This window comes from Chenopodium album, chromosome 9 (genome assembly GCF_948465745.1).
Source record: "Chenopodium album chromosome 9, dcCheAlbu1.1, whole genome shotgun sequence".
In the NCBI taxonomy this organism is placed as follows: domain Eukaryota; kingdom Viridiplantae; phylum Streptophyta; class Magnoliopsida; order Caryophyllales; family Amaranthaceae; genus Chenopodium; species Chenopodium album.
Genome location: NC_137842.1, coordinates 22,725,839 through 22,739,973, shown reverse-complemented (window position 1 = coordinate 22,739,973; position 14,135 = coordinate 22,725,839). Strand labels below are relative to the sequence as shown.

Below are 14,135 nucleotides of genomic sequence, written 5' to 3'. Positions count from 1 at the left end.
GTGAGTGTGCAGATTTGTTGCTATTGCTATTGGTGTTATTGAGGAAAGCAGGGGAGTAGAGGAGGTTGGTGATAGCAAATGAGGAGTAGGGGAGTAAGGGATGGAGGTTGAGTTGTGGTGTAAGCTAAGGTGTGCTGTGGTGAAGGATAAGAGGCAGCAGAATGAGCAGTAAGGGGCTGCAGCTTGCTTAGCTCAAATTTTATGCCTCGAACCTTGAACTCGAATATGACTTTGAAACCCGGAATACCCAGCACGACCTACAACAAAAACACGAGGGTAATATCAAGAGATAAAATATAATAAAATAAAGATAAAATAACTTAAAAATAAAATCAAATGAAATAAAATAAAATAAAATAAATAAAATAAAGAAAACAAGTATGAAAATAAAATAAAATAAGAAAATGAGAGATAAGAAAAATTAATAAATAAAATTACGAAAATAAACTAAAAACTAATAAAATGCAAAAATGCTCAAATATAAAGACCAAATAAAGGAAAATAAGAAAATAAGCGAAATAAAGCATAAAACTAGGGAAATTATTAAAAAAAAAAAAACCAGAAAATAAGCATAAAAATTCCCTAAAAGTGACATAAAAGTCACGTATCATTCTCATACAAAGAGTACTATTCTGATGATGAATCCTTTGCCAACTGTATCTAAGCCATACAGTTTGTTGTTTCAAGAACAAACTCATATAAATTTGAGTAACATAAGGAATCAACAAATTTCAGAATCTGTAGCATTCTATGCTAAGAAATTAAATGATAATAGGAATCAGTTCAATAGTAGCAGATTTCCTATATCTCATGGAGCAGGACAGTCTTCTAGAGCAGGGAAGTTTTCTAGAGCAGGACAGCCTTCTGATTTGAATTCTGGTAGCTCAAACACAAGAAATTTTTTCTATGCAAGGAATAATCTGTAATGTGATCATTGTAAGATGAGGAATCACACAAGAGACAAATGTTTCAAGTTACATGGATATCCTTCTGATTTCAAGAACAAAGGAAAAAGAGTAGCAGTATCAGCTCAGCTTGATGACTTTAATTTCAATGCATCAACAAATCTGGTTAAGATGTCAGTAACTCAAGATCAGCACAAGCAAATTATGCAATATCTTGATAAGCAACAACTAGCTGAGCAAGGTGAACTCCCTGGAGGTTCAAGTTCCCTTGGCTTAGCAGCAACTTCTCATTTGGGAGGTAATTTCTTTTTAGCGTCTTCTTCTGTTCCTAAATGGATCCTAGATAGTGGAGCTTCTGATCATATGTGTGTTGATATTTCTATGTTTACATCATACTAAAAAATAAATGATGATAGATGTATCACTATACCAGATGGAAAGAAATTGAAAGTTGAACACACATGAACTGTTTTAGTCAAATCAGGCATTACTCTTAGTAATGTCCAGCATGTTCCTGGTTTTCAATTTAACTTGATTTCTATATTTTAGGGAATATTTCAAGCATTACCCCAAACTTGAACCCCACTGCGATCATACACTTAAGCATGGTGGCGTCCAAAGGGAAAGAAGCTAGAGCAAAAGAGTCTCCAACAAACTTTAGGAACTTGTAAATAGTGCACAGGGTGAAGGTTACACCCTTTAACGATCCAGGAGATCGTTAACTCCAATAGGTCTGGAACCATGACTGGAAGTTCGGGGATGAAGGTACAAATCCAATCTAAAAGAGAAAGAACCTGCCCTAATAATAGTCCTCTACTTTATTCTACTCGTATTCATGTGCGCTTTCTGACTAACATGCAATCATTAGGTTAACCCTAAACTTGTTTAAACTATGTTGGTTGAATATTAATGCACAAACAAATCTATTATTAGTGATCACTTGAATTATAATCAAATTAATCTAACAAGATTATTAATTACCTTATTAAGCGTGATTACAAGTATCAATTCCCTTTAAACATGCATAAAAGGTGTGATCAAGCAATAACAATAAATATATATCAAGCAATATAATAATCATATTCAAAATAATAATAATCATAACAATTATAAAAATAATCATAATAATAATAATCAAAATAATCATGTTAAAAATAAAGCATAATATTAATAGCAAGATCCTAGGCATGATACTAACAAGATTAATAACAAACCCTAGCATGTCACTAAACAATAAAGATTAAAGCTTTAGCCCTAACATGATACTAACATGCCATTAGGAAAGAAAATAGGAAGCATCATAATAAGCATACTTGATATTAGAACTTTTTAGTTGTTATCCTAAACATGATACTAGGAAGAAATAAAACATCCTAACATGATACTAGGAATCAAAATAATAATCTAAACATGATTTCTAAATCATAATATCAATTAAACAATTAAAGCACTTACTTGGATGTATCGTATCTCTTTCTAATAACAAAATACACACGTTAGTAACTTTAAGGAAAATATAAAATTAAAACAATTAAATTAAATAATTGAAATAAATATTTGAGACCAAACCCTCAGAAATATCAAACCTTTCACGTCTAGGGCGAAGGCAACTTCGAACTTTGCTAGGTGTGTCTAGTGCTAATGTGTGAGGAATTGTGTTTATAAAAGACTAGGCTATAAAGAGGGAGAGAGAATCAATAAATTCTTTATGAGATTTTATGATTGAAAAAAAGGAGATATGACCTCTATTTATACAGAAAAAAGAGGGTCGAAGAATAAGAAAAGAATCCGAATTCGAATCGAAATAAAACTCGATGGACAGCAGTTTTTGCGGATTTTGATTTTATCATATCTTTTGATCCAGAAGTCCAAATAAGACATATAATATGTCGTTAGAAAGATATTGAAGTCTAATTTCCAACCCAATTAGAATCATATTAAAATATTTTGTAGATAAAAAGATATGGCCGAATAGTGGAAGGGTATCTGTTTTGGGTAGACTTTCGTATCTCATTCATATCTTTTTCGTTATATCTCGGAATTAATATTATAATATATCATTGGAAAGATAATTTCAAGATCTATCCAACCATATAAAATTTGAATACAGATTATGAGGCACAAAAATAATATCTGACTGTCTTTGAATATCTCTAAATTCGAATAGAATAGGATTAAAAAAAGGAACGTTTTTATAAAAGGAAAGTTTTTATTCAACTCAAATTCTTTGATTTTATCTTGTCAAAAAGGATAATTAAGATCTTTTAGAAAATTATGGAAGGTTCGAATTAATCCTATTTAGTTTAGGAATAGGATTAAACATTTGGACCCTCCACATGATCAATTGGGTCGTAGGTAAAATCCGATTTGGGCCCATTTTAGTATTTTGGCCATAACTTCCTCATTATTCATCGAAATTGGGATATAAAATATCGTTGGAAAGCCCCATCCAACTACACCATTATTGGACTCATATCATGGACCAAACTAAACTGGAATGCACGTTTTTCAAAAATAGGGTAAGAAAAGAAATAATTTCAAAAAACAGAAAGAAGAGATATTTTAATAAAAACATCCTCATCACTAGACTATTCACACTTTTGCTTTGTTTGATAATCAAATGACATGAAAGGTATTCATCACTGGGTTTGGTTTTGGGGAGACACATTTGGGTGTCTACATATATTAAAACTATGCAAAGATGTTTTAGGATCAGTATCATTCACTAATGATACATGTTTACTCCAGGACCCTTCTTTGATCAGTACAATAGTGCTTGGTAGATTGGACAAAGGACTATACAGTCTTAATGAGGATTACATAAGTGTAAATAATGTTGTTGACCTTAGAAATTATAGCTTGGCAGCAGTTGAAGAAGCCAAGCTTTGGCACCTTCGTTTAGGACACATGTCTTTTGATAAAATAAAGTGTATCAAGGGCACTGATGTACATGGTTGTTTAGCTGAAAATTTGTGTCAAGTTTGTCCCTTAGCTAAACAGTATAGGTTTTCTTTTCCTACTAGTTCAATAAAAACATGTAAGCCTTGTGAACATGTTCACATAGATGTATGGGGTCCTTACACTCAAGCCACACATATTGGTTGCAACCAGTTTCTCACTATTGTAGATGACTATTCAAGGATGACTTGGACTCATTTCATGAAAAATAAGAGTGACTCAGTTTCTCAATTATGTGACTACTCAATTTTCTACTAAGGTTCTGACTGTAAGATCAGACAATGCACTTTATCTTACAGATGGAAGCATGAAATTGCTCTTCTTACAACATGGCATATTACAGCAAAAGTCTTGTAGTGACACACCCCAGAAAAATAGGGTGGTTGAAAGAAAATGTAAGAAACTTTTAGAAAATGGTAGAGCATTGTATTTCAGTCCAAGGTACCAGTTCGTTTTTAGAGTGATTGTATACTAGCAGCTGCCTATTTGAGCAACAGAATGCCATTGAAGTCCATTGGTTCTATCACACCCTATGAAAGACACTATGGTTCTGCTCCTGTTCTTTCTCATCTAAAAGTTTTTGGCTGCCTTTGCTATGTCTCTACATCCAAGGTTCACAGAACCAAGTTAGACCCTACAGCCACTCCATGTGTCTTTCTAGGTTATCCTCCAAATCAGAAAGCCTACAGAGACCTAAATCTTGCTATAAACAAAATAATCATTTCTAGGGATGTTGTTTTCTATGAAAAACATTTTCCTTTTCATTTTTCTTCCTCACCTCACAAAAACTATGCCAATAAATTCTTTCTTCCTGTTCTCACTCCCATTTCTCACACAATCATTGACATTCTAGATATTTTCTCTGAATCAAACACAATTAATGATCCTGTTTCTGTGTCTTCTACCAATACACTAAACCAAATTCAGCCTAACCAAACCAACATCTTTTCTCCTATTCTTCCAACTTCTTCTACCATTCAGCCAAATAACATTCAATCAAGACAATCATCTAGGGTCAGTAGACCACCAGCTCATTTTTCAGATTATCAGTGTCATGCTGTCACTAACCATTGGTGCAACTTGGTTTCTTTTTATTCTCTTCCTGAGAAACAGAAACTAGAAATTTGTGCTCATCAATCACTTGTTGAACCAACAAGTTATAAAGAGGCAGCAGGGGATCCTAATTGGATAGATGCAATGGACAAGGGAAATTTCTGCCCTTAACCAGAATAATACATGGGATGTTGTTATGCTTCCCAAAGGCAAGAAAGTTATAGGTTGCAAGTAGGTTTACAAAATCAAGAAGAATGCTGATGGCAGCATAGAGAGATACAAGGCAAGGCTTGTTGCTAAGGGATTCACACAAAAATATGGATTTGACTATGAAGAAACCTTTTCTCCAGTTGTTAAAATGTCAACTGTCAGATGTTATTGATTTCTCTTGCTGCACAAAATGGTTGGGATTTGTTCCAACTTGATATTAACAATGCTTTTATCCATGGAACTCTTCATGAAGAGGTTTATATGAATATTCCTGAAGGTGTTTCAGCTCCTAATAAAAGGCATGTTTGCACACTTAAGAAATCTTTATATGGTTTAAAGCAGGCTTCAAGGTAATGGTTGCCAGATTGGTTGAAGAACTGAAGTTTCAAGGTTTTTCTCAGTCCAAGAATGACTACTCTTTGTTTCTAGACAAAGATGATATTGATACAACAATAATTGTAGTCTATGTTGATGACATTATCATCACAGGCTCAAATAATAAGCTGATTTCTGATATTAAATATAATCTGCACAACACCTTCAGCAATAAAGATTTGGGGCATCTTAGTTGCTTTCTTGGCATTGAGATCAGCAAGTGTGATGATGGTTATGTCTTATGTCAAAGAAAATTCACAAAAGAACTTCTTCAAGAATGTGAACTGGATATTTCTAAGCCTGCTAATTCCCCTTTTCCTTCTCATATGAAGCTTTGTTCTAATGAAGGTGACTTATTTGACAATGCTTCTCTTTATAGATGTTATGTTAGGAAATTGAATTTTCTAACTAACACCAGACTTGATCTAGGCTTTGTTGTTCAATCATTAAGCCAGTTTATGCATTCTCCCAGAATCCCACATGTTCATGCTTTACAGCATACCTTGAGATATGTTGCAAGCACTGCAGGCCAAGGCATCTTACTCAGAGCTACTGATCAGCTTACTTTGCAGGCTTTTGTGACTCTGATTGGGCTGCCTACCCTTCATCAAGAAAATCTATAACTGGTTATGTTTTGCTTCTTGGAAATTCTCCAATTTCTTTGAAATCCAAGAAACAAACTACTACTTCAAAGAGCTCAGCAAAGGCTGAATACAGAGCAATGTCTCATGCTGCAAGTGAGGTTGATTGGCTAGTCCGGATTCTAGAAGAACTGGGGTTATAGAATTTGAAGCCAGTCAAGCTGTTTTGTGACAGTCAATCAGCTATTCACATAGCAGAGAACCCAGTCTTTCATGAAAGGACTAAACATATTGAGGTGGACTGCCACTTCACTAGAGAAAAAGTCCTTGCAGGATTAATTAAGCTTACTTACATCCCTACTAGTTTGCAACTTGCTGATGTCTTTACTAAGCAACTCACTGTTTCTCAACAACATCTCTTATTGTCCAAACTTGGCATGGATCAAACTCCCCTTCCAAGTTTGAGGGGAGGGGGTGTTGGAGTACACCATTCAAGTCAGCAGCCAGCTTAGCAAACCCAATAAGCTCAATTAGCAAGTTTACAGCTCAGCAGATTAGTTTGTTACAGTTTGTTAGAAATCTGTAACTAACTCTTGTATAAAGCAATACTTGTACTGTATCATTCATTTAATAACAAACTTCTTTCTTCTTTCTCAAGTTTCTATTCTCTCTTTTCCTCTCTCTATTTTATGGTTGATTGCTCTAGAATGAAGTTCAAGTGATGAACTTCAACAAATAGAGTTCAACGATTTTGATTTTCATACGATTTTTAATGATCCATTTATGGCTATACACGAATAACTACCTATCCTCCACTCGGCCAGTCTTCCACATTCAGTGACATACCTTAACACCACCATATTCTTCATCAATAATTTTCTCATCTGTTGTAAATCTCTTTCAGGTTATTTTTCCTTATTATTTTTCCGTCATTGATCTCTGTAGGTTTTCAATCAAAGTTCAGGATTTCAAATTAGTCTCCAGTGACCAAAAGGAGTACTGAACGCTCCAAATTTAGCAATTGAATGGTTTCTTCCAAACTACTGCAACTATTGCTGCTTTGCAAAGAAGTATGAAGCAGACTTAACAAGTACACAACAGTTATTGTAGGTATGTATTCTGGCATTTTTCAAAATCACTGGTACAATGTAGGACTGCATATATGTCTGCGTATATTATGACTCCACATAGAACTTGTAGCAAGATAATTACTGGGAAAGTTGTGGTGGTGGTCTTTACAAATTTAGCTCCCAATAAATTACTGAACTGTAGTGAGACATTTTACTCAATGACTACACGGAATAATTATTCATGTTAGCCGACCCCACCTACGGGATTAAGGATTTGATTGATTGAGAGAGACATTTTACTGTCAAAACCTGTTTCCAGTTCTAGATTTCATGATACCAAAAGGTCCAGAACTTTATGCTCATTACAGTTATTAATGACAAGACAAAAGAGTTCCTGAACATGATACACAGATGATGGCATCTGTTTGAAGGTATCTTGATCTCTATGCTCCCTCACTTTTGCCCGACCCATATTGTGTTTTTTTATTTACTGAGTTTGATGAGGTTAAGGTTTTGTCTGGAATTCGGGACTTAGAAGTATGCAAAATTCGTTCATTTTGATAAGGATCTTTTCACCCTTTCTATTGGAGTGAAGGATGAAATCTTTTATCTAGTGTATGCTATTAAAATTAGTAGTCAGGATCTTTGACGTAATTTTGGAGTTTATAGATTTTATATAGGGGATGTTTATAGGACATTGAGATAATGATTTATAGTTATTTCATAGAAGACTAAGCACATGAGTGTACATATTGGCTGATGCACTATAATGTTGCATTAACTATTACTAAATCATTCAAATTCTTTGTACTGAGAAGCTTGTGGAAGTACTTGATTGTGCTTATTAATTATGCCGTCTATTAAGAATTTTTGCTCTTAAATTAAAAGAACGCCTGTTGTGTTGGAATATGGTCTCTTTACTTGATATGAGTTATATGAGTTAATCTTTAGAAACGTGCTCTTATGTTGGTTTGGTGACATAGCCTCAAAAACTTGGAGATAAATATCAGGGGTGAACTAAACTTAAGAAGGAGGCTTTTACAAGCTCTGGGTGTTCTTGATTTGGTTAGTATCGTGTCTCCACCATGATCATCATTAGGGGTGAAACAAATTTGGTGTAAAATCGAGCCAAACCGAACGAATAAGAAATTTGTTTCGGTTTTTTTTTAAAAAAAATGATTTTCGGTTCAGTTTCGGTTTGCGAAAACGAAAAATTGAACAAAACCAAACCAAATCGAGATATAAAAGGCAACCCCAAATAAACCCTAGCCCAACACTGAATTACCCTAAGTACATAATGCATAAAAAAAACCCTAATCACTCATTCACTCTCAGCCTCTCTCTCTCACTCTCATCTCTCCTACTTAGGGATGGCAACGGGTCGGATCTAGATCGGGTCCGGATGGACTTGGATCCAGATCCGTTTTTGTATATAGGATCCAGATCAGACCCGGATCCGTCGGGTCTAGAATATGAAGACCCGGATCCGGATCCGTCGGGTCCAACGGATCCAGATCCAAAACGGGTCCAATATATTTTGCCTGATTTTTTGCAATAAATGTAATGTTCGGGTCAAAAAATTTATTTCAAACTTACGTTGTTGGTTATTATGTTCAACCCAAATTAACCAACTTATACACTCATATTTTGAATTAAAACTATAAAAACAAAAAAAAAAAAAATATGTTACATATGAGCTAGTGAAAAAACAACAATGATGTATATAATATGAGTATCCAAATTTCATCTCTTGAAAGGGTTAATTTTTATCATTACTAACATTATCAACATTTTTAATAAAGAAACAAACAATTTAAGTTTTATTTTTTAAGGAAAAATAAAAAAAAACGGGTTCACGGATCTGGATCCCGGTCGAGGGCCCAGACCCAAATCCATATCTATTTTTGTCAACAGGATCCGAATCCGACCCAGATCCATCAGGTCCAAAATTTGAAGACCCAGATCAACGGATCTGGATCCACGGATCCGGGTCGGGTCCAGATCCATTGCCAATTTGCCATCCCTATTCCTACTGACTGTCCTCTCCTCTGAGCTCTGACCAGTCGACCACCGTCCATCGGCTCTGATCAGCATCTAGTTCAGCGTCTATCTTCTCCTACTCTTGTTAAGGTATGTTTTTAAGTTTTAAGCTTTGCGATTTGCGATTTTGCTTACGATTATACATTAATGCTTGATATTCATGCAATTATGCTTGATTTACATATTATCCTTGCGATTATGCATTATTACTTGATGTTCGTGCAATTATTTTAGAACAATCCTTTGCTATTGCTTTGCTGCTTAATTGCTCTGCTACTGCTCTGTTAGTCTTCTTTGCTACTAGTCTTCTTAATTGCTTATTGCTACTATTTTGCTCACTAAAAATTTGTTGACTTAATTTCTGACCTAATTTCGAACAATTTCTCACTTAATTTAGAATAATTTCTGACATAATTTCAAATAATTGCATGAACATTGAATTATACTTCATGTTGATGCAATTATGCTACCGTTTTGCTCACTATTTTGCTACTAGTCTGCTGCTATTTTGCTACTGCTTTGCTGCTACTCTACTTCTGCTAGTGTGCTACTGCTTTTCTTAATTTCTTACTGCTACTGTTTTTTTGTCTTAGGCCAATGGCTACTGCTACATTTTGAGCTAGTGGAAGCTCAATTGTTCAAGGTTTACTACTTTGGGGAGAATTGCTCGTGATGTTCTTGTTGTCCCTGTGTCGACAGTAGCTTCTGAGAGTGCATTCAGCACTGGTGGCAGGGTTCTAGATCAGTTTAGGAGCTCATTAATTTATGTTTGTATGGATTGGTTGGTTTAATTTTGTTACTTTGTTGTTAAAACTTGTTTAATTATGTGTATGGATTGGATCGATTTGGTTTGGTTTTGTTATGTTGCAACTTTTTGAATTAAAAGTTATAGAACTTGTTAATCCTATTATGCTACTACATTACGGCTATGTTGATTTGTTGATGAATGAGGCCCAAAAAAATGCAGATTATGGCCCAAATAAATGAGGCCTACAAAATTCGGTTTGGTTCCGTTTTTTTTTTTTTTTTTTTTTTTTTTTTTGTAATGAAACCGAAATAAATATGGTTTGGTTTGGTTCGTTTTTAAAGTAAAGTGGTGTAGTGTAGTTTCTAAAATCTAGAAACCGAATTAGAATGGTTTGATTTTCGGTTTGGGGAAAAAACCAAACCAGAAACCGAATTTCACCCCTAATCATCATCACTATATTGGTGGTTAGACTAATTTTAAAGGCATGTCTTGCTCTTGTGGAGATTGATATATCATTTATTACCTTCTAAAGCTGTGATAAATGTTTATTCTGTTAGTTTAGATATACAATTGGTTAAGTCTTCTATGGGTGCTTGTTGTTGGTAAGATGGTCTATGAATTTGTGCTTCCAATCGTTCCTGTCTGCACATAATGATTAGGAATTTAGGACTGATGTATGGGTTGATGTTTTTGACAGAGAAATAGTTGACAAGGTAACAATTGATGGTCTTTGAGGTTTTATTTTTTTTGCCACTTGCAGGTCGCTACCGATGGCCCTCTTGATGCCCATGAACTGTTAGGCTGATTTACGGACCTGTGTCTTCTCCTATCTCATCTAGTCTATATGAACTTTTTACCAATTCTATTTGGTTTTTCTTTTTCATTCGTTTTTATTGCATCTTTGCAAATGTAGTAATGAAGATGAGAAACATGAGGTTGGTTCAAAGAGTATGTGAGAGTTGGTAAAAGTTTGGTTTATTGTTGTTACTAATGTAGATTCTTGATCAAGGATTAGTTTGATTAAAGTGGAAGAGTGATGTATATTTTTCTCTTCTTCGATGTATTACTGTGGACACCCAAATGTGTCTCCCCAAAATCAAACCCAGTGGTGAATACCTTTCACGTCATTTGATTATCGAACAAAGTGAAAGTGTGGAAACTCTAGTGATGTGGTTGTTTTTTATTAAAATATCTCTTTTTCTGTTTTTGAAAATATACTCTATTTATGAAAATAGTCAGTCCAATTTAGTTTGGTCCATGATAAAGGTCCAATAATAGTGTAGTTGGATTGGGCTCGAAAAGAGCTTTCTAACAATATATTATAAGCCCAATTCCGATGAATAATGAGGAAGTTATGGCCAAAATACTAAATTGGGCCTGAAATGAATTTTATATGCGGCCTAATGATCTAGAAGAAGGCTTATTAATTATAATTCCTAAAGTTAATAGGATTGACTTTAATCTTCTAAAATAATCTAGAAGAATCTTTTAAATTCTAATAGAATTAGTATTGATAATGATATTTTAAAGAGTTTTATTTGAATAAAATAAGTGTTTTATGATAAACCCGATTTTAATTTGATAAACACGGAATTTGCTTCTAAATCATAACTAGAAGAGGTTTCCGCGTACAAAGCGCGTTTTATTTCTGACTCAGCACAAGGCGACAAGCCTGTCGTCTGTCGCCTGGCGCTAATACTTGTTGCCTGGTGCTGGTCCATGTCGCCTGGCGCTAACTTTTGTCGTTCTCGACAAGAGGTTTTTTTATTCCGAATGGGACTCGATTTCTTTTCGATCGGTTTCCGGACTATTATATTATAAATAGGGTCCTAGACCCCCGTTCTTATTCATTCAGAATCATCAACTATCTCTATTTTCTCTCTCTAAAAGCTAGAAGCTTACTCTCTCTCTATTCTTTTTCTAAACCTTCCCTGTTACAAAATTCCGCATATATTAGTTCTAGACACACCTAGCTAAGTTCGAAGTTGCCTTTGCCCTAGACGTGAAAGGTTGATAATTTCTGAGGGTTTGGTCCCAAATCTCTATTTCAATTATTTAAATTAATTGTTTGATTTAAATTTTTTCCTTGAAGTTACTAATGTATTTTGTTATTAGGAAGAGATACGAGGCATCCAAGTAAGTAATTTAATTCTTTTGATATAGAAACCATGTTTTGATTATTTTGATTCCTAGTATCATGTTTGGATGCCTTTATTGCTTTCTAGTATCATGTTTATGTTGCTTCCTATTTCTTTCTAATATTATGTTAGTATCATGTTAGGGATAAAGCTTTGATTTTTAATGTTTAGTGACATGCTAGGAGTTGTTATTAATCTGGTTAGTATCATGCATAGGATCTTGCTAATATTATTATGCTTTATTGAGTTTATTATTAATATAATTATGATGATTTATTATTATTATTATATTGCTTGATATTATATTATTTTTATTACTTTATCACGCCTTTTATGCACGTGTAAAGGGAATTTGTACTTGTAATCACGCTTAATAAGATAATTAATAATCCTGTTTAGGCTAATATGATTATAATTCAAGTGATCGCCAATAATAGGTTTGCTTGTGGATTACTATTCAACCAACATATATTAAAGAGGTTTATGGTTAACCTATTAATTGTATGTTAGTCAGAAAGCGCACATGAATATGAGAAGAATAAAGTAGAGGCCTATTTTTAGGGCAGATTCAATCTCTTTTAGGCTGGATTTGTACCTTTATCCTCGAAAAATCCCGTGAACGGTTTACAAGTTCCTAAAACTTATTGGCAACTCTTTTGCTCTACCTTCCTTCCCTTTGAACGCCACCATGCTTAAGTATATGATCACAGTGGGGCTCAAGTGTGGGATGCTTGAAATATTTCCTACAGTTACATATACAGCCCCGTAGCAAGCCCAGGGCAGGTGGGGCAACCGCCCTGGGTCCATCACACTTAAGCTCAATTTAGTTATAATCAAGGCCCCAAATTATGTAATTAGAATAAATAAATAAATAAATAAGTACTCCATGCATGTTCAGTAATTCTCAACAGTTTTCAAAGTAGATTAAAGTCATTAAATACATCATTCCCTTGATTTTCGGTCCTTTTAGTTTTCTATAATTAAATTTATTGAATATTTTAAAATTTTAATTTATAGAGTAATATACTCCGTAGTACTCCGATCTCTTTAAATTAGTTTTTCCAAAACCTACCCAAAGTCAAAGTAGTCCCTAATAAATATGCTAATTAACTATGAGTATCTCTTAAATTTTCAATGCTGCGCAATATCAATTCTGTTTGGCTTCGGCTGTCTATCAGTCACTCTCATCAATTCAAATTATGTTATATTTTCTAATAGTTCAAGTTTCATGTTCAATTTATCAATTTGTTCATTTTAAAACTTTTATCTCTTGTGTTTTTTATATAATTAATATAATTTGTTCAAAAAAAAATAATTAATACTTCGTATAATTTGTGTTTGATGATTTTAATTTAATTTTGTAAGTTTTTTATTGGACAAATTGAATTTAATCAAGAAAAATAAAATAAGCAACAACAATTAGTTTCATTTAGTTTGTCTTCTTTTTCTTTGGCGTGGAATAAAATGATGAATAGAAGTATGGAACAATGGCTTCTTATTATTTGCTCTTACAAATAAAACAAATGATTTGACTTTCTACTTACACGATTCATGAGTTCATGGCTATATACATCAAATTATTATTTTTTTTTTAAAAAAAACACTTTGTACTTTTTTTTAGTAGAAAAATTTCGATAACTTAACAATACATCACTAAAATATTTACTACGCAGTACTTTTGTATCTTTTATTTTTCAGATTTGATATTAGAATTTCAGAGTTCAAATTGAAGTGGCTAGTCTTTTTTCTTCAAAAAAAAAAAAAAAAGACGAAATTATAAAATACGAGTAATTTTTTTTGGTGCAAATAAAATACGAGTAATTTACTTAGGGGCTTGCCCCTCGTGATTTAGGGCCTCATATCATATATTCGCCCCAGGCCACCAATATCTCAGAAACGGGCCTGTACATATACTACCTCTAAATCTTATTATGTGCAACCAAGAGGTATTATTTGTGAAACATAATAATATATTAGGCATTAGTCATTTGAAAATCCCCTTTCGTAGAAGCTATATAGTATATATGTGTGCATGCTCTAAGCAACATAATATACAC

At 33.7% G+C, this 14,135-nt stretch overlaps 1 protein-coding gene across 1 annotated transcript; it reads left to right on the top strand.

Moving 5' to 3' along the window:
* Positions 1–941: 941 nt before the first annotated feature.
* Positions 942–5,087, top strand: LOC145557526 (uncharacterized). Its single transcript, XM_081618699.1, has 4 exons — positions 942–1,203; positions 3,616–3,884; positions 4,123–4,304; positions 4,361–5,087. The coding sequence occupies exons 1-4, from the start codon at positions 942–944 to the stop codon at positions 5,085–5,087; spliced, it is 1,440 nt and encodes a 479-aa protein (XP_081474825.1).
* Positions 5,088–14,135: the final 9,048 nt, after the last annotated feature.

Bases quoted from the DNA above. Each gene is read 5' to 3' on its own strand.
- LOC145557526 (XM_081618699.1), top strand. From the start codon at position 942: ATGAGGAATCACACAAGAGACAAATGTTTCAAGTTACATGGATATCCT. The intron at 1,204-3,615 runs GTAATTTCTTTT...AAGATGTTTTAG, and splicing joins AGCAACTTCTCATTTGGGAG to GATCAGTATCATTCACTAAT. The intron at 3,885-4,122 runs GTTTGTCCCTTA...TTTTCTACTAAG, and splicing joins TAGCTGAAAATTTGTGTCAA to GTTCTGACTGTAAGATCAGA.